This window comes from Hypoxylon trugodes, assembly GCF_022578975.1.
Source record: "Hypoxylon trugodes strain CBS 135444 unplaced genomic scaffold F4822scaffold_11, whole genome shotgun sequence".
NCBI classification, from domain to species: Eukaryota; Fungi; Ascomycota; class Sordariomycetes; order Xylariales; family Hypoxylaceae; genus Hypoxylon; species Hypoxylon trugodes.
This window is the reverse complement of record NW_026250026.1, coordinates 633,520-652,578: the sequence shown is the minus strand read 5'-3', so window position 1 is coordinate 652,578 and position 19,059 is coordinate 633,520. Positions and strand designations below refer to the sequence as shown.

The window sequence follows — 19,059 nt, the reverse complement described above, 5'->3', positions numbered from 1 at the left end:
CATGAAATGTCAATTCCACGTCAGGACTTAAGGCGTAGTTTGTCTAGCGTCTATCGCAAGTGCTTCGTCTGAGATTTCCCCACGACTTACATACCAATCACAGCTGGTTCCCACGTGTTCACTTGCCAATCTCCGCGGCTCGAGCTGCCTTCCGGAGTAAGTTAGAATCGGCCCAATCATCTGGAGACGGCTCTGGAATGTAGACTAGCTACACATGTGGAGAAGCGAAATAAAATAGCAGAGCTTCTATCTAAGGTTTCCAATATGGAGAAGACGACCTTCGAAGAAACCTCGGTTAGAATTAGAGCTTGAGCAAAAGGTCCACGTATCTTCTAAGAAACGCTAGGATAAATTATAGTCGGTGCCCATTTAACAGATGGGAATGATTAGGTAAAGAGGCTGATGCCCGCACCGACTAGGTATCTAGGTAGATACCGCTGTCCAATTCGTGTAAGAGTGATATACCTCAACCTACTATCATTAACCTACCAGGTACTTAGGTAATCACTAAAACGCTGTACTACCAAATCGAATGCTACCTATCGGAGTTTTTCATCTAGGGATGTAGGTATTGCGCTCGCTTTAGCTTGCCACAATGGCACAAGAGGTTTCAAAGGCGAAAAGGTGCCATATTGAGGATAATGTGGGAAATGGTTCGATAGATCCAAGGTGAGGTTGGCAGTCATCGCTAGCTTGCGGAGCGGCGAGACAAGCTATCTCGGCCTGAACTACGGTGAAAGAGGACGACACCGGGCATCCAGAGGCCTCCAGCCTTGACTGAGAAGCGGGCTTACGAATCTAGTTGAGTTAGGCAGAAAGTTGAGAACGACATTGAAGCTTTCTAAGATAAGTAACTGCGTATCAGGAGACTTTGTATGTTGTCGATCCCTTCCGAAAGCAGTTGTATTGAGCTCGTATTCCGCTGCATCGTCAAGCACGGGAAAGGTACCAAAATACGCGAGTCGACAGATCAAGGTTGGCTTGCTTGTTCGTAGGAAAAGAACGGCGGTGCGGTGCTAGATAGGAGTCTGGAACTGCATAATTTGGTGGCAAGGGGCGATCATTTTTTCGAAAGGTCCAGAGTTGACCATGATAATCATGAGGACAAGAGGGATTAGAGGGCAGATATACGAAAATGGAAAAGTGAGGCTGAGTTGTGTAACACGCAGGCTGGGCAGGGACTCGTCGGCATATTATTTCTGGTAACCACTATTGCAGATCCCACGGACTCTACGGGACGGATCACATGTGAGCTCACTCCGGCGCATCTGACTGGTAGAATTACAGTTACCTTCCTTGTTACATAGGGTACCTACTTCTGCGTGCCAGCCATACATTAATGTACAAACCTTATAGCGTGTAACCAGGTAACGTAATTCCCCAACTTAAATTCATTTGTACATATGTATGTACGACAACTCCTTTAAACTTTAACTTAAAAGCTCAAATACACACAAAGGAAAATATTACACTTTGCGCCCTAGGGCTTCTATAGCATAAACTCATTTCCCTTGTTCAATGTTCTGGAACTGTCGGTAATACAAACTTACAAAGATATTCTCCGCCCGGAGCAAAGACTCCGTCAATAGGCCACAACCGCGGCAGCCCTAAGGCACTTATGAACTCCAATATGCGGGAGTACAGCGTCGTGGGTTATGATTAAGTTAAGTTTTGCTTTTTCCATACAAGGAGGTATATACCTAGGTAGGTTAGAGGTATTATGCATATGTAGGTAGTTGAAACCTGAGAGCGGCTTGAAAGCAAAATTGCTGAGGTACCCAAATAAGTGTAGGACCCAACTGCTTGCTAGCTGGCTCGTTAGCTACCTAGGTGCCTAGCTGCCTAGGTAGATGGAAACAACGTAAATGCTCAATCATACGGCTGTGGCGCTGTTAGGAATGAATATTCAGAGACATACCCAACCCAAACCAATTTGTTACGTAGCAGACACGGCCTATTAGCATGTACCTAATTCCTTGTATATAGGCGCCAACTAATGCTTGTAATATAGCGCACACTGCAGGATGCGTAAGAGACTTATGCACCTACCTTCAATTGCTCGATTACGCTACTGAAGAATAAGCAAGCTAGCGGCGAGGACACTACAACTTCTTTTTTCTATAAGCAAAACACATCAGGTTATTCTGCATACAATTATGTACATACCTAAGGTAGCAATTGTGGCAATTGAGCATTCAAAAGAAATCGGAGTTTATTTAAAGAAGCTGGAGTTACGGGTCAAAACCCGGGTATCCTTACATGACATGACTACGTAATTTATATACTCTTAGGAATTTTCATACAACACATTACGCATTTACTACATAATAACTTGACATTGAAATGACTTAGCAAAATACAAACAAGGCGATATAAGAATGAAAGTTTTCAAGGATAAGCATTTCATGTTACACGTAAGCCACAGCTGCTGCTCATCATTTTCATTATACCCGTCGTGATTAGAGAAACATATCGGCTACTTATTCCAAAGACTAACCAAAAAGGTGTCGATCATCGTTCGGCTTTGTGGCCTGACACTTCTCCGCATTAAAGCGCTCTAATGCAACTCAAGACTAGTCCGTTTTCTGTTCGTTGTACCTTTTTTTTTTTGCGTACATCCCTTGCTCTATCGGTGTGTACCTTCATGGGTGTTTGTAGGTACGTACTCCGAAACAGTAAATACGTACTTACACGCCTGGAACTACTGCACGTACGGAGCATGTACCGGGTCATTCATTTTAGTGTGCGTGCAGTGTGCCTACCTCCAGTTAGGGAAAAGGATAGGCAATAAAGGTCGAACAGGTGGTGGGCACCCCGATGCAAGTGGTAGCTCTTTACTCTGTAGAGGTCGCTGACCTCATTGTCCGTCTCACATATCTAATGCGACGCCAGTGTTGCAGAGTTCATTGAAGGCCAAGCTAAAATATTTCATCATCGACATCATCGTCCACCAAGACCCATGGATCAACATCTCCACAAATTTACCAGGGCGAAGGGGGGTGGAGGGATGGGAAAACACCAATTTCCCCGATCCCAATTGCGACAATCCGACAGAAAGTCGATTGCGGCTCAGTCCGAGGTCTGGGCTCCCATTTCATCATTCTAGCAATCAGGCTTGCCGATCAGATTCATAGATCTTCATCCTCCACCAATTTGGCCAAACAAGGGCCACCATTCCAATATTACATACACCACACACACACACACACACGGGCCACGACGGCTCTATACGTTTGTGACAGAGAGTAATCACCACCACTACCCATTACTACCACAAGAATAATCACAACAATCATAATCATAACCAGAAACCGAAACCCACGAAAGCGGTAATAATAACAACTCAGCAAATCATCGCTTCCGTAATTAAGGACGCAATAAATCCTATTGTAGACCCATTAAGAGTCCACTCTAGCTCCAAAAAGCTTGTCCGCGGCTTCATTACTTTTTAATACCTTGGCAAGGGTGTCAGTGCCATCCAATTTAATCTACTTACGTCCACAGGAATGAGTGCGCTTTGCTTTACTGTACTGTTGTAGGCGGTACAGCGGGACTCGCTACCTATCTTTCCTCGTACAACCTACCTACAAGTACCTATCAGGACCTGCGGGACCCCCCCCCCCCCCCCCCCAAACGGTACGCCCTCCGTGGGGTACATCAGCGGGTTGGACGCGTAAAGGAAATCCATCTACGCCCCATTCGCATTAAAAAAAGAATACGCCCATTCATTCCAAGGAAACCCCAGTATACAAGGTGAATTTAGTCATCTCAAGTAGCGGCCGAGATTAAACATGTTTAGAGTGCCGTTCCGCTCCGCTTCGAGTAATAGATGCTCGATTATTTGCGGTTCCTGGATCGCCTCGGTTTGGTTGCGCACAAAGCAAGGATACATAGGTTTGGACCTAACGATGGCTGCAGCTGGCTTAGACAGCCGTATCTCTGTACATTCAGATCCCTCAAGCACGCCCAAAGCCGTAACAGGTACTAGCATATCTTTGTGATGGATCGGCGTCACGAATCTGACAATCTCAAAGAGGCTCACTTTTGTAACTTCTTCTCCTTGCTGAAGGCCCGGCCAGAACGTTTGTGGCTGAGTATGGAGCTTGGGAGCCCGGCATTTTGTCTTGTCAAACGGTACCAAAGAGGTCAAGTAACAGCTGGCCTGAGAGATTCATGGGACCCCATGGACCCCCAAAAATGATGACCCAAGGGTCTGGTGGCGAAAAAAATCGGCGCCAACGAAACACCACCAGCCTACTGCAAATTCCCATCCTCTCTCTGTTCCCCATTTTTCGTTTCCTGCTATCGACCCTTGTCCCAGCCCATTGGTCGCTTCTTCCCACTCCTTCTACTCCCACTTCTCCCAACGCTTCGTTCGGCTTCCGTCGTTTATCTGGGCTATCCGCTCTGTGAACCCATAACGACCCCGGGGGCCCTGAAGCCGGGATAGTCCTGCATTGCTTCCCATGTAATTCTCTGGTTCGTCGTCTGGTCTTCTTTCACCCCCTGGGCTCTGGGCGAGGCCCTACTAAGTACAACAAGTACTTTCGTATTACTTACATCCATACTTAGACTTCGCGGTCATGTCCAGGCAAGCTTGACAAGACTAGCTTTTTAGCCACCCGCATTGCCGCGAGTCGTCAACTTCCTTGTAATGTTTCTTGAAGTTGTCTCATGATGTTTTCCCTCATACCATACTGCATACATGCCGAAGGAAAAGGCAAAGATTGTCGTTACATAATGTCCGCTTCTGCTGCTTGATGCCCTAATGACCGGGATTGTCAGAAGTCACGTCGGGCCACATGGGCTTCCTAATTAGCCACATCGTCTAATATTCTTGTCGATATCCCCATTTACTTACCCTACGTGACATAACATATCATAAACATTATACCTCTAAACCTTCCTCGGCCGTGGCTGAGAGAATAACTACACTCGGGATCATTTTTGTAACACGGGGGCCATTAATTCTTCTCGGTATCCCCATACCGTCGAAGTTACCTACATATTCCAAGATCCCCGTTCTAGGCTTTAGAACAAGCACGGGAAACCGAATACCCGTAGTCGCTCCCACCAGTAGTCGAAATTTTTTATTCTAGGAGCCCAATTCCCTCCTCTCCGATACCCCATAGTTTCCCAGCTTACCGGCCTATGACTTTAGAGGTCATCCCTGTGTCGGATCTGTTCACATCTTTGGATTGGGCACATAGGAAGGCAGATCCATTCGTCTTCCCACAAGTACACACATTCAGTCGCTACTTTGCGGTGCCACTAGAAAGATACGCGAAGCTTCTGCTCCGTACCGATCTGCTACATTTGTCAAGAACCGTCCTAATCTTGGTCAAGCCCTGGTCCTTACCTGGGTAGCTGCTCAGCCTTCATCGATTTGCGCCACACTGCGAAAGACTACCTCTACCCATCGTTTCTTTTCCCTAGCCTCATCAAGCTCCCAGGAATTCCAGACAATTTAGACTTTTCTAGACGTCCCATTACACCTTGTCCTTCAAGGAAGTATTAGAGGAAACGGTCCGCTCCAGTCACTCATAGGTTCGAAGCGATTCTTACGAGGACTTGGCATCCGAGCTCTTCCTCTTTGATCGTCAAAAACACGTCTCAGCCACTGGTGAGACCCAATGGAAGATGTCCCACCGCCCTCGGCGGGAAACAGCGAGTTTGTAACCGGCGATGCTGCTGGCGGCGCCCATCAAGGGCGTGCTCATAATGACGGACAACCGCCGTTGCCGCCAGGTCATAATCCCGCAAACGATCCCACCTACCAAGCTCAGTACCAACAACTCTACGGTCCATCTCCAAATGCCTTCTCTAATCAACTCGATATGACTCACGCCCAAAACCCAGCACGTCAAGGTCCTTACAATATGACTGCGATGACTAACGCGCTCCCGCAGACCGGATATCGACCTGGCTACAATCCGGCACAACAACAGCAGCGATTTAATACTGGTCCATCGTCTACCATGATCCCATCCATCCCGCAAATGGCGCAGTTTGCAGGGCCGCCTAATATGGCCCAACTTGGAGGTCAACCTTACTATGTAGCTCAACACCCGCAGATGTCACCGTATTACAGCGCCCATTTACCGCCGTCGCAACAACAACATCAACAACCCCAGCAGCCAAGTCTATCTCCGCGGCACAGCTTAAGCTACTATTCTTCGAGTCCGATGATGATGAACCAGTCCCAGCATCCTCTTCCTACCGGCTATTACTATCCCCCATCGAACCAATACCCATCTCAACACTCGACTATTCAAGGCCAGATGGCTTCTGGGCAGTATTATTTGGCGGATGGAACATCAAACGACCACCGAGGAGCGTCACCATCACATGGTGTGGATCAAGCGAGTATAGCAGCTAATTCTGCTCGGGGTGATAGTATGGCCATCTAGTTCCGGGTAGAACACGCGTTAGAATCGCTAATGATGTGTTCTTTTAGTTTCTCCAGAAGCACGGTCTAACATCGTTCGAGGACCTCCACGAAAGCCTCGACAGAGTGGTAAGCCCGGCTTCCATTACTTAAGAGAGTTTGAGACGCTAAGATTTGCCAGGCCATGCTATTTGGATAGGGAATTTACCTCCACAAACCGACTTAATGAATTTGGTCCACCACGTGTGCAAGGAAGCGGCGGGACTAGAATCACTTTTCCTTATCTCGAAGAGTAATTGTGCTTTTGCCAACTTCAAGGACGAGCAGAGTTGCATTGCCGCCCAACAAAAGCTCCACGATTCGAAATTCCAGTCAGTACGACTAGTAAGTCGGCTACGAAAAAGTACAGTCGAAGGAGCTAGTGGGCAGACAGCTCCAACGGGTCCATCATCAGCCGGACAAAATCCGCCTGCCGAATCTACACACAGTCCTCGAGGAAAGCCGTTAGAGCCGGCAACGCCGTCCGAAATACGACCGGAATCTAAAAATGTCCCTAGCAGCGATGGAACAGCCCAAAAGGACAAATTCTTTATTCTCAAAAGCTTAACATTGGAAGATTTGGAACTTAGTGTTCGAACTGGGGTGTGGGCCACTCAGTCACATAATGAGGAAGTTTTGAATAATGCCTTCAAAGTAAGTCGAATCTTCTGATTATTTTGCTCTTAGGGATATAAATATCTAACAAATATTACAAAAAGGTGGTCGATAATGTTTATTTGGTATTTTCTGCGAACAAATCGGGCGAATACTTTGGCTATGCTAGAATGACTTCGCCTATCAACAACGATCCGGCAGCGGCGATCGAGTTTGCACCCAAGGCACAAGTCACGAGCGACTTGGATCTACCTAAAGCTATCCCGACCGAAGCTACGGACACTTGCCCAAGAGGACGGATTATCGATGACTCGGCGCGAGGGACTATTTTCTGGGAAGTGGAACGAGACGATGCTGACGCAACGGTTGACGGGGAGGAATCCGATGATTCTGCTAGTGCGAGGAGTGGACAGGATGGCGACGGGACACCTAGCAAGGCATGGGGCAAACCGTTCAAGCTCGAATGGCTTTCGACTACGAGACTACCGTTTTACCGAACACGCGGGCTACGGAATCCTTGGAACTCCAACAGGGAGGTGAAAATAGCAAGAGACGGGACAGAGCTGGAGCCATCGGTGGGTAGGAGGCTAATCGGGCTGTTCAACCGTATCCAGAGTCCTGCGCCGATGTCTATGGGCACACGACCTGGCATGCCAATCGTTGCGGGATATCCACCGCCGCCTATGCCTCCCTCGTACCGATGACGATATCGAGACGGCTCTACAACGGTGTGAAATGCAAAGGAGTGGCGAAAAAAAAGGGGGAGGTTAGGTCGAGCTAGGCTCGGCTGGCTGGGCTATGTTGAGCATAGCAAACAAAAGGGAAAAAAATGCTGACATGATACAGCATTTTGTTGTTGTATATACACTACATACACGTTTTGACGAAAAAGTGGCGCTTCATGATAATGTACTATAGATAGCGCCCCACAGCGACAGCGTTGTTAATCCAACGGTTGCAGTGTTCTATAGTATAGGTATAATGAAGAGGAAACACGATGGAAACGCCATTTACAAAGTTATCGTCATTATCGAACCATGGCTACGTGGTTAGGAGGATTGCCAAGCTACCGACTTCCTCGTTGAGCATAATTTGGTATTTCGCGTATTATGTGTATTGTGTGTTATTACTACGTTTGGGTAGCCAGCGGTGGTTTTCCCCAGACTATCACGACTATCATTGCCCCGATGGAGAACATGGGCAAAGAACCCCCCGGACAGCCCGAGACAACCCTGGTTCGGTTCGGTATTTGGTGGATGATGTGTCTATGCTAGAATAATCTACGCAGCATCTAAAAGAGTAGCCACCGGCGTCATTTCCCGGTGTGAGAGAACCGTGGTATTGCAAAAGAGGGACTGCAGAACAACGTCATCGCAAGTAAATACAAGCAACCCCAACCCTTCTCCAGTTACCCTGCAGGATACCCGGGTATGGGTACAAAGCACAAAGCATGGTAACAGGTAAGCGGAGCTACCTAAATCAGCCCCCATCTTCACGTGTGCACTCTAGTAATTACCATTTTCCTGTCATGCATATGTAGGTATCTGTGGGTGTATGTGTACGGATCCGAAAATGTATTACATGCGGGGCAAGACCAGGGTGGTTGGAACTGCGATCTGCCTCACCTACGTAATCTCATCCAGCAGGTTGTTGAGATGGGTAAATATTTTGCGACACAGATTTGATGGTGTGGGGGGGGGGGGGGTGGGAAGGGAATAAAGAAAAAAAAAAAAAAAAACTTCTCCAAAAAGACAAATAATTGGAATAGAAGCCGCCTGCAAGAATGAATTGGGTCGGACAATGACGTCACGATGCGCACACGGATGCCGGATGGCCAAGATGGGTCCCCTGCCAAGACTTTAAGTTTCTGTGATGATCAATTGAGGCACGAGCCACTTTGTGAGCCAAGACACCGAGTTAGGGCTGAATAATCCCAACCTCCTAGATTTAAACTTGCACCGCCACCACAAGCCGCAATGATGACAGAATGATGATCCGAGGAAATTCCGAGAAAGGGAAGGTTAATCGAGGATCATTAGCCACAGGAAAGCCACAGCAAACCATGGAACCTTGTCAAAAATAGCAATAGAAGATAACAAGTACATCTAAGTACCATCTCAATGTATCTACATATATGTAAGTACTTGGAGTACTTAGCGTATCATCATCACGCTGTATCTCATTAGAAAGCACCTGTTGATTGAACAATTCAACAATTCTAAATCAATTCAACCACTTAACTCAAAGAATGCATCAAACAATTTTCATGGGTCTCGATGCATCATTGGTCATTATTTTGTTTAACTTAAAATGAATAAAAGAATTGTTAAAATTTGCAGAATCGAGGGTGATGTTTGGCTTGACCAAAGTTGAATGTGTTGTGGTAATTGATAGAACGTTCCAGTCAATTCTCACCACTTCGCGCACTATCGCGAGACGCACTGTCGCTGCCTAGCAACCAAAAATCGCATCATATGGAATCTTGTGGTATGCGATTCGTAACCCACCGAAACATCCGTAAATTTCTAGATGTTTTTGGCCCCTTCCAATGATTATTCGATGTAGGTGCTTCGTGAACATTGTAGAACGTGTTCGTCCTACCACTTTCAATTATTTAAGGCGCGTCGGATATCGTGAGACCTATTCCCCTTCTCTACTCAGATCAGACAGAAACAAAACAACAATTATAAACACACGCACGCAAAACATTATATGCAATCTTGCACCCGCGCTCTTAAAACCTCAAGACTAATACCACGAAACATCCTCAACACAACCAGATATACCAAGCCAACCAACACTTCTTCTACCTTTTCATCTCTACCACAAAAGATAAACTTCCACACCACAACAGCCAAAATGTCGATGTTCGGTCCCCGATTCTACTCTCCTGCTGAGCCCAACTTCACGGGTCTCTTCCGTCTGATTGACGACTTCGACAAGTACAGCAACGCCGCCGGTACACCTCAACAGGGTGCCGGCGCCCGCCAAGCTCGTCACGTCCAGACCTTCACCCCGAAGTTTGACCTGAAGGAGACCGAGAACCACTATGAACTCCACGGCGAGCTTCCCGGTATTGAGAAGCAGAATGTCCACATTGAGTTCACCGACCCGCAGACCATTGTAGTCCGCGGCCGGATCGAGCGCACTTACACCTCCGGCACTCCTCCCGCTGATCTCCTCGAAAAGAGCGATGAGGTAAGCGGCGCCATCACCGAGGCTCCCAAGGAGCAGCAACCGCAACACGACAAGGCGCACCAGCCTACCGTTGAGGACGACACTGAAGGTGCCTCCGTCGCTACTCCCACCAGTACCACTGTGACTGAAACCGACAAGAACAAGGCCGCTGCGGAGCACCAACCCCAGCAGCCCAAGCAGCCACAACACCGCTTCTGGGTCTCGGAGCGCAGCGTCGGTGAATTCTCGCGTACCTTCCAATTCCCCACCCGCGTCGACACCGACAACGTCAACGCCTCGCTCAACAATGGTATCCTGAGCGTTGTTGTACCCAAGGCTAAGAAGCACGAGGGTCGCCGCATCTTCATCAACTAAGCGGATTAACTCCTTTTTCTTCTACACTTCACAATATTTGTATCACTACTCCTTCAATTTCCATTCACTCCTTTCGTCTGAGCCGGTTCATACAATATAACATACCACGCTCCTTACCAATCTTTCGTCACGATACGATTTGATGAGATTACATCTTACATCTTCAGCACGGAGTTCACGGAATTCACGGACAGAAACGAAATTGCATTTGCGATGGATGGAACAGCATAGGTCTGGCGTCTGACGATGCTTTTCCTGCAGGAAAGAAAAAAAATTGCTTTCTGGAGGGCTTTGTGATTTCTACGAAGTAGCTGATATTCGAGTTGATGATGAGTTCGGTGGAAGGAGAAGGGGGTGATGCATTGTGGCTTATATTATAGCTAAGGGTTAATTCGCTAATAAATTTTAATTTTAAATAAAACTTGCTCTTGGTATTGATGTGACTTGGTGATATGAATAAGCAGATGGATTTTGGATTTGATATATTGTTGCAAATTAGGAGCTGAAATCATACCAAGATTGATCGTAGTTGAGTCTGAATTCATACTCCGTCTCCTTTTAGGAATTGAAGTATTATATTCTCGTCACGACCTTGTACACGTAGTGGCTGTTAAATTACACATATTAACGGACAATATCAATAGATGAATCAACTATGTCCTCTAGAAATATTATGCGAGCGTGCAAAATGTGTGTTTATTACCGCCGGAACCCATAGATCCCACCAATTGCCCAGGTGTATTTCTTGAAGCGATAGTTTGTGGCAGAGGAACTAGAAATTAGAGACTATACGAGTCCCATAAGCAACTGTAATATATGTGCTTATTGTAACACCTTTTTAAGAGAGAAAAATCACGAAAGTAAATAGTATCATGCATTCTAAATTAACTTGAAGACTATAGTGCTCATGTTATGTGAGATATACGCAGAATATTTTGCGATGCTTTAATATATCTCGCCAAATCGTAACTATTGTCATCGGAGTCTGGTTCCGTTACCGACTTATGGTTGCCATAGAGCAGGTCCGGGCATAACGTAGGAGTTAGCCTTGGGGTTGTTCCACTTGTCGAAGTGAATACCGGGGTCATCAGCCTTGTAGAGACCGGGACTATAATAAGGGAAGTCAGCATTCGCGTTTTCTTTGGAACTTTATATAATGGGGATATTTATAGGCAACTTACATCTTGACCATGGGACCCGGGGTGCCGGTTCCGTCGCTCGCAATCTTGAGCTGAGCGCACTCCATGTAGAACTGGGCGCGGTCCTTGAACGCCTCGTGGAGGGCGATGTGCTCTACACGGACGAGGTACTCGCCAGCGGGGAGTTCCTTGGGGATGGTGAACTCAAGGCGGTCCTTCTGGTAGCTGCACCAGCTACCGTCATTGCCGGGGGAGCTTGGGTTGCACAGACCAGTCTCGTAGACCTTGAACCAATCTCCGGAGCCGTCGTACGTGGCGACGCCGGATTCGGGGGCCTTGGACAAGTAGACGAAACCCGGGCCAGGGTGCTCGATGAACTCGTTGTAAGCGAGCTTGAAGCCGATCTTGTCACCGGCCTTGACCTCGTAGGTCTGGACGCTGCCACCGGGCTTAGCGCCCTTGTTGCACCTTAGGTCGGGAGAGTCAATGACCTCGTTGGGGAACGAGGGCATGTAGGTGTTGCTGTTCTTGCGGATGTAGGTGTAGTCCTGGCCGACGTTCTTGCCGTTGACAACGAGCTGGCTGAAGATGTAGTGGCCTTCGGCCAAGGAGGCGGCCAGAAGGGCCGTCACCAGAGTGGACTTCATGGTTGAGGCTTATCAAGGAACACAAGGATGCTCGATCAGCTGAAGAGCCTGTCCTCCCATGTCTGCTGTGACACCTCGTAGTATTTATAGACGATTGAAGTAAGGCCTAGCGAGTGTAGTACCCCTTAAGCCGGCATGATCGCCCACACATTCGTTACCCGTCTCGGAACACGGTTGCATCTCGGCTATCGCGCGTGCTCTCGACTTTGGTTTAGTCTTCGCCCGATCAGGACGATTGTTGGATCTTACTGCTAAGCGACCTATCAAATAATCGGTTGTAGATGAAGGTGACCTTCTCCGTGTCGCCAAGATCTGGGGAGTTGTAAGATGTAAGGCATATTAACCGCCTTGGTATTTGTGTCTATACTTGTTCATCTACCACCAGGAATAACCGTCCAATGAGACGAGCAGTTACACTCCAAGCCGCTAATTCTATCATCTTTTTCAAATCGCATGACTGGTGCCTATTGGATGGTGGCTTCCTATGTATATACTTCTGTATATATTTAGCTTGGCGCAACTTGTTCATCGGTAATTATACAACCATCCTCAAAGAGAAGCCTCAATATGGCGACATTTTTCCTCCTATCATAAGCCGCATATAATAAGAATGTCATGTGCTTCTCCTTCAAGCGACTAATATCGAAAATACGCTCTTGGTAATTCGGCAATCTCTTCATAGAAAGATGGCGGCGACGAAATATGATAACGAACGTAGAAAAAAGGAGGCGACTGTATAGTTGCTAGGCTTAGAAAGAGTAAGTCTGATGTCTAAATTAGGTAGAAATTAATAGTCTATCCTGAATCAATGGTTGCTCTGCAACCCGTTAGTCCTTTTATGATCCATGTTGCCTTCGTGTTTCTCTACTGGGCGCCCCCTATCTCGACGGCTCTAAGTCCTTATAGATCCGAAGAGCTCGGATAATTCGTACATCATATGTTGATGAGAGTATTATGGTGACATCACTCGGAAGTAAACTTACGACCGCTGCTATTCAATATCCTGTGTCATCGTGGTCGTCGCCTACTAAGGTAGCATCTTCATCTCTTAAATTAGATTGAAGTAATCCTATATCAAATACTCCATCAGCATTTTAATTACTAGAGTAAATCGGGAAAAACAATCCTTATCGAGGAGATGTTGGGTCGAAGGTCTTGAGGCTGTAGACTTACCTTGCCTTATGGAATCCTGCAAGTCCTGGTCTTGATTATTTCCACCTATCCCAAAAAGTTCCGCCATCTCCTCGAGTGATCGACCCTTGGTTTCGACTGCCATTAATTAGAAGATGCTTTAAGGATATTAATCACTAGAGTTACTCACCAAGGGCGAAGCGCACGAATAAGAAGGCGATGACACAGATAATTGCAAATAGTACATAGAGGCCGTAACCAGTAGCACTCTCTATCGGAGGTGATACCTGAGCTACCACAAAATTTGATATCCAGAGCGAAGCGGTACAGAGGGCATTACCCTTGGCCTAAAACATGTTGGTCAGCAAAGTCCTCTAGCCAGATATATCATGACTTACACGTAAGGAAATAGGGAAAATCTCGGCGGCGTATGTCCACGAGCCAGAGCTCCAGCTCATATTAAAGAATGTGAAAAACATATACGGGAACAAGACAATGGCATTATTGGTTGGGCTATTCGGGTAATCCGCTGCGTGTTGCTGTAAAACACAGATTCCAATAAGGGCAGATATCATACCTATCAGGCCAAATTGGAACCAGGACTTACGTCCGAAACGATCAAAGTAGAAAATCGGTATCCAAGAGCTGAGAAATAACACTACACCGATACCGCCGGTAGCTAGATTAGCCATAGTAGGATCCGTAACCCCCCCTTTCTTGAAGAGTTCAGGGGCGTAATAGAAAATCCCATTCGTGCCTGTAATTTGTTGGAACATCTGGATGGTGATACCCAATAGAGTGACTTTCAAAACTGGCCCCCTGAACATATCGGACCAGGACGCCTGCGTAGTAACCTGCTCTTCAGATACAGTTTTTCGAATTTCGCTGATCTCGAGCTCGGCCGCCTCCGAACCATGAAGCCTTGAAAGGACTTCTAGCGCACACTCGTACCGTTCTTCGGCCACAAGCCAGCGAGGGCTGGGCGGCACCCATGTCCAACATCCGACAGCGAGGATGAGAGCGGGAATAACCTGGATAGCGAGTGGAATCCTCCACCAATCGTCGGAGTTCAGAAAATAAAAAGTGTAGACGACCCAAAATACGGCCATTTCTCCAAAGCAAAGGATCATTAATTCAATTCCGACGATTCTACCGCGGAGTTCAGCTGGAGAGATCTCCGAGATGTAGAGTGGTACTCCGGCGGAATACGCGCCAACGCCTAGTCCTAGAACCCAGCGCCCAAAGCTCTAGTAGGAATATTATTAGCCAATAGTTCAGAGTGGGCTTAAATATAATTAGGTATGGAAGCTTGGAACATACAATTTGCGGAATAGTATAAGAAGCAGCTTGAAGCAACGCTCCGATGATAAAGACACTGCTTGCCAAGGATATTGTCCTTTCACGACCATACGCATCCGCGAAAAGACCGGTGGTCATGGCGCCAATAACACAACCGATATTATAAATGCTTATGACGAAGCCCACGCTCCAATCATTCGCGGGTTGCATCAATTTCAACCATCGATCATCTGCAATTATCATAGCCATGACACCCTGGTCCCAGCCGAAGAGGAAGCCACCGAGAGATACGAAAGCAGTGAGAGTGTAAACATACCGAAGGTTAGCCTGCCGCTTCCGAGCCGGCGAAATATGACCAGGCGGCCGTATTGGCGTCGTCTGCTTGATAGGGTGAACCATTTTCAGTAGTTTCGCGTATAATTCCTCGCTCGTTTACCAGCCATGTGTGAAGCTGAGGAATAACCTGCAATCTAGACCTGAACTTGGTGTAGAATGTCATTGTCAGGAGAACTTGGCGAGTCTTGGACAAGGGATGGAATAGGAAGTGTGGGGATGAGACAAGGGGTCGGCTTTAGTCCCGCAGACTACTATGATCACATGAAGCCCCGTGTCAGTACCCCGAATAACTATCCGCCCAAGGTTAGACAAATTGCGTCCCCACTTGTCTCTAATAACTTGTAGTTCGCTTATGTTGAGTTGCCATTCGCTCGACGATATTATGTTATATTTATGAAGTAGTTCAAAGAGACCTCAGTTGACACTCTTGTAGTGTCTTTGTGTGGAAATTATTTCTCATCTACCATAGCATAACGAAGTTAGTAAATTGTTTTTGGAAGCCTGTCTCTTCTAAAGTGTTAGGTGGCGATACAATCATATTAAACGAACCCGTTCGATCTTTGTTTGTGGGAAGAGTGTGGCTTTGGTATGTCCCTCCATCAGTTTTTCGTCGGAGCGAATGTATAGCCTTTCAAGAGCAAAGGATACATATCCAACTACCTCGTATCCTCCTTGAGTTTCTTGTATTATTTTCCCTGTTGTAACTCTATGTCTGTCACCTCCAGTATAACTTCCAAGGTTCCTAGGACAAGCACCTTGAATCTTTTAGGAGGAGAATGGCAGAAGTCGTCTGCCGGGACGCCGCGAAGATGTTCAAACATGCGGGCGCGTGTATGTACTTGGATATGGCTATGGAGCTCACGTGGCCTCCAGACAACAAAATAACCGGCATGTACTGTTAGACGAGTAAATTTCCCTTTTTCGTACCTGAGCCAGGGCTTTTGGGGATGGTAGACTAAGCTGACTTCGAACACCTTTGATTCAATGTGAATGGCTGCGGGAAGACTGTAGTTCGTTCTCAAATCGTCCAAACTTTGCTCGCATAGTTCCTGCAGAGATACCAGCTCTTTCCTCGGAGTCTCAACCCATATTTCATTGTCAGAGCGCATGAGCATCAATTGACTCATTGTGCGGCCAGTATACAGCACCTGTCCAGCCAACCCACGACCAACTAGGAAAGCCTTCACCTCGGCGCCGATGGCAACTACCCACTCTCCAGGTCATTCCAATCATGAATCCACTTGCGTGATTTCTGCCAATGGGCCAAGAGGGGAGTGCCCTTGCGTCGTACGTCACTGGAGGGAGTACCGGCACGCCCTGAAGATGGAATGTGGCATATCTAGCCTTGGAAAGGTACTCAAGTATACCCATGAATTTATTGAGATAATCATCATCGTAAGTCAGTCGTCTTTTTGAGTAGGATGATATATATTGGAGAATATCAACCGGGAAAAGGCCCAGCTTCCCTCCTCCAGAGAAATTCTGTATACTTCCAAGATATACATCGCTATCATTAACGGCGTGAGATTCTTCGAACTGATATGTTTGGCATTCGAAGTTTGTTTGTTGATCTGTAAAGAACAAGCGACGCTTGGACAGAAGTGCCTCTTGGTAGGTCCAGGCTCTTGTCACCCAAACACTCTTCCTGATCACCTGGCAAGGTTCGTCAGGGAGACCGACCAGTGTCCAATTCAAAATAGTTCTCGAGGGTGGCCTCCTTTTCCTTGCCTTAGGTACACCAGGCAGACCATAATCAGGATTCGAGCCGGCTGCCGCTATGATTGTCAAGGTTACCCCATTATATATGCTACCCATTTGCCGGATCTGCGCGTGCTTTTCGAGTAGATTATTAGGGTCTATACAGTATCGATCCACCCAAAGATATCTAAAACCAAGTTTGACTGTGACAGAAATCGCGTCTCGGACATTGCTTGCCCCAGACGTAACTAAGCGCGATGTAAGCATACGATGGTTGGGTTGACACGATCTTCTGTGTTAAACAATCGATGACCCTGGCGGGTAGATATTGCCGATCGATCGAGGGTTGGCAATCCTTTGTATAATCAGCCGACTCACAAGTCGAGAACCAAGCCTTAACCCTCTCGTACGCGACAAATTTTGGGATCTCGAAAAATTGTGGTCGTGTAGCTTGCACGCTACCATGATTATTCGATGGATATTGGGTATTCGTGATCGCCGCAAACCTATAACGCATATCTATAGGGTTAAGGTCAATAGGGAATTTGCTAAGCGTAAGCAATTTGACCTTCTTTCTCCAGACACCGAAACGTGAGGTAAAGCCCAGGCTGCTGCTTAAAACCAATGCCAATCCTTTTCGATCTGTGGACGGAGAGAGCCCCGGGACCATCCATATGATTATATCGCAAAGAGGACAGGAGAACCCGTCGAGTTGATAGTGTTCACTACCCACAAATCGCACAAGTGTAGTCTCGTCAAGATTTGTGTCTAAATTCGAGAAGATTGAAGGTATATCTGATGAAGCGCATTCAGCACATAAACCATCGCAAACGAGCTGAACGCCAAGCTGGGTTCCCATAGGTGTGCTAGGTGTGCTAGGTGCGTCCAACGGGGTGCATTCTGCATATAGAATACTATTTAAATCGGTCTTAGGCTGAGGCACCTCAATCTCGAGTTGGGGCACCCCCACGGCTGAGGATAATACCATATGAACCAACTTGTTTTTAGTACAGGCCATGACTTACCGACGTGGCGACCTTTACATCTTGACCATGAGTCCTCAAAAGCGCCTTGATTGTTAATTTATAACAAACATTACGCTTAATAGATTAGTTGCTTGGTAGAGGGAGACGATAGGGGACTCTACTGAAGCAGGCTATGCCACCGTTACCCTATGCCACGCTTCCACACCATGTTCTCTCTGTAAAAACCACTTCAAGAAACGATAAGACGATAATATCTTACAAGCTGAAAAGTGCACTTCCCCCTCCCTACTTCGTAGCACGCCAGGGCAGCAAGGTAGGGGATATTATGCCTAACGATCATGTGGAATAAGCACGCGCACCAATGTCATTAAAATTGCTTGAACACCATGTTACTATGTTAAGCAGGTACATAATAAAATGTCTTAGGATGATGTATATGGCGGTTGATGCCGAGCCAGATTGATCAACCCCCAATTTTTCCAGATAAGCTCTTGAAAATTTTCACTTGTATGTATCATTACCTAGGTAGGTACTGAGACAAGCCGTGGTAACACTCACCAAATCACTACCCACGCCTCTTTATTTTGGCTTAGCAAGTCACGCCAAATTCAGGTACGGCACTATCAGGACAAACGATATGATTAACTATGTAGTATTTTCGTCGACCAAAGTCTACCAAAATACTGTACGTTGGTTCAAGAGGCCACAGCCGACATGCGAGTAGTAAGATCCCGCATCCCCGGTTGAAGGGATGGCGTCCCGCTGCAGCGGGCCTACCGCAACTCGATGAATTAGTAAAAGGGCTTAGGAGGGACTCATTTATTGGCCAGCCAGCTTCTGTAACAAGGAAATTATTACTAACGGCAGCGTTTTCGTTTTGCTGCCGGCCTGACCTGAAATTTCCTGCAGCCTGCTCAATAGCATTCACCCTAGTAGTTTCATAATACGGGAATGAGTTGTATCCTAGAAAGTCGAAGGACGAGACGACACCTGCCCTTTCGGGCACGATTAGTAGTTACGAAGCGGCGTAGAGCACAGCAAGAATTTGTATATGAAGTGAGGTTTTCATTCACGGATAAGAGCTCCCGGTGGGGGAGCTCTAGGAAAAGGGGCGACCAACCGGATGTCGACATGGTTGATCGGCTTGCCATCTACATGACCCCCACGAAGTCCCACGCCCAGCCAATCTATTCCCCTAATTCTACGCTTGTAGCACCAAAATCAGAATT

General features: G+C 47.0%; 5 protein-coding genes across 5 annotated transcripts; 2 read left to right on the top strand and 3 right to left on the bottom strand.

The window, feature by feature from the left end:
• The first annotated feature begins 5,500 nt into the window (after nt 1-5,500).
• F4822DRAFT_75398 (uncharacterized protein) lies at nt 5,501-7,893 on the top strand. Its single transcript, XM_051463921.1, has 4 exons — nt 5,501-6,396; nt 6,458-6,517; nt 6,570-7,081; nt 7,147-7,893. The coding sequence occupies exons 1-4, from the start codon at nt 5,634-5,636 to the stop codon at nt 7,744-7,746; spliced, it is 1,935 nt and encodes a 644-aa protein (XP_051309138.1). The 5' UTR covers nt 5,501-5,633; the 3' UTR covers nt 7,747-7,893.
• Nucleotides 7,894-9,318: 1,425 nt separating this feature from the next.
• Nucleotides 9,319-11,015, top strand: F4822DRAFT_420357 (HSP20-like chaperone). Its single transcript, XM_051459694.1, has one exon. It carries the CDS (start codon nt 9,755-9,757, stop codon nt 10,592-10,594), a length of 840 nt encoding a protein of 279 aa, XP_051309137.1. The 5' UTR covers nt 9,319-9,754; the 3' UTR covers nt 10,595-11,015.
• Nucleotides 11,016-11,155: 140 nt separating this feature from the next.
• On the bottom strand, nt 11,156-12,439 carry F4822DRAFT_420356 (glycoside hydrolase family 61 protein). Its single transcript, XM_051459693.1, has 2 exons — nt 11,776-12,439; nt 11,156-11,702 (listed from the first exon to the last, which is right to left on the bottom strand). Exons 1-2 carry the CDS (start codon nt 12,378-12,380, stop codon nt 11,597-11,599), a joined length of 711 nt encoding a protein of 236 aa, XP_051309136.1. The 5' UTR covers nt 12,381-12,439; the 3' UTR covers nt 11,156-11,596.
• A 670-nt stretch (nt 12,440-13,109) lies between these two features.
• On the bottom strand, nt 13,110-15,407 carry F4822DRAFT_420355 (putative sugar transporter). The gene is made up of 5 exons (XM_051459692.1): nt 14,832-15,407; nt 13,910-14,758; nt 13,702-13,858; nt 13,554-13,649; nt 13,110-13,449 (listed from the first exon to the last, which is right to left on the bottom strand). The coding sequence occupies exons 1-5, from the start codon at nt 15,207-15,209 to the stop codon at nt 13,376-13,378; spliced, it is 1,554 nt and encodes a 517-aa protein (XP_051309135.1). The 5' UTR covers nt 15,210-15,407; the 3' UTR covers nt 13,110-13,375.
• Nucleotides 15,408-15,680: 273 nt separating this feature from the next.
• F4822DRAFT_438918 (HET-domain-containing protein) lies at nt 15,681-17,862 on the bottom strand (the record flags this gene model as incomplete). The annotated part of the gene is made up of 5 exons (XM_051462579.1): nt 15,681-15,876; nt 16,074-16,217; nt 16,270-17,076; nt 17,114-17,612; nt 17,667-17,862. 5 exons carry the CDS (start codon nt 17,860-17,862, stop codon nt 15,681-15,683), a joined length of 1,842 nt encoding a protein of 613 aa, XP_051309134.1.
• Nucleotides 17,863-19,059: the final 1,197 nt, after the last annotated feature.

Bases quoted from the DNA above. Each gene is read 5' to 3' on its own strand.
- F4822DRAFT_75398 (XM_051463921.1), top strand. From the start codon at position 5,634: ATGGAAGATGTCCCACCGCCCTCGGCGGGAAACAGCGAGTTTGTAACC. The intron at 6,518-6,569 runs GTAAGCCCGGCT...AAGATTTGCCAG, and splicing joins ACGAAAGCCTCGACAGAGTG to GCCATGCTATTTGGATAGGG. The intron at 7,082-7,146 runs GTAAGTCGAATC...TATTACAAAAAG, and splicing joins TTTTGAATAATGCCTTCAAA to GTGGTCGATAATGTTTATTT.
- F4822DRAFT_420357 (XM_051459694.1), top strand. From the start codon at position 9,755: ATGCAATCTTGCACCCGCGCTCTTAAAACCTCAAGACTAATACCACGA.
- F4822DRAFT_420356 (XM_051459693.1), bottom strand. From the start codon at position 12,380: ATGAAGTCCACTCTGGTGACGGCCCTTCTGGCCGCCTCCTTGGCCGAA. The intron at 11,703-11,775 runs GTAAGTTGCCTA...CCCTTATTATAG, and splicing joins CCGGGTCCCATGGTCAAGAT to TCCCGGTCTCTACAAGGCTG.
- F4822DRAFT_420355 (XM_051459692.1), bottom strand. From the start codon at position 15,209: ATGGTTCACCCTATCAAGCAGACGACGCCAATACGGCCGCCTGGTCAT. The intron at 14,759-14,831 runs GTATGTTCCAAG...TATTCCTACTAG, and splicing joins CTTATACTATTCCGCAAATT to AGCTTTGGGCGCTGGGTTCT. The intron at 13,450-13,553 runs GTAAGTCTACAG...TATTTGATATAG, and splicing joins GCAGGATTCCATAAGGCAAG to GATTACTTCAATCTAATTTA.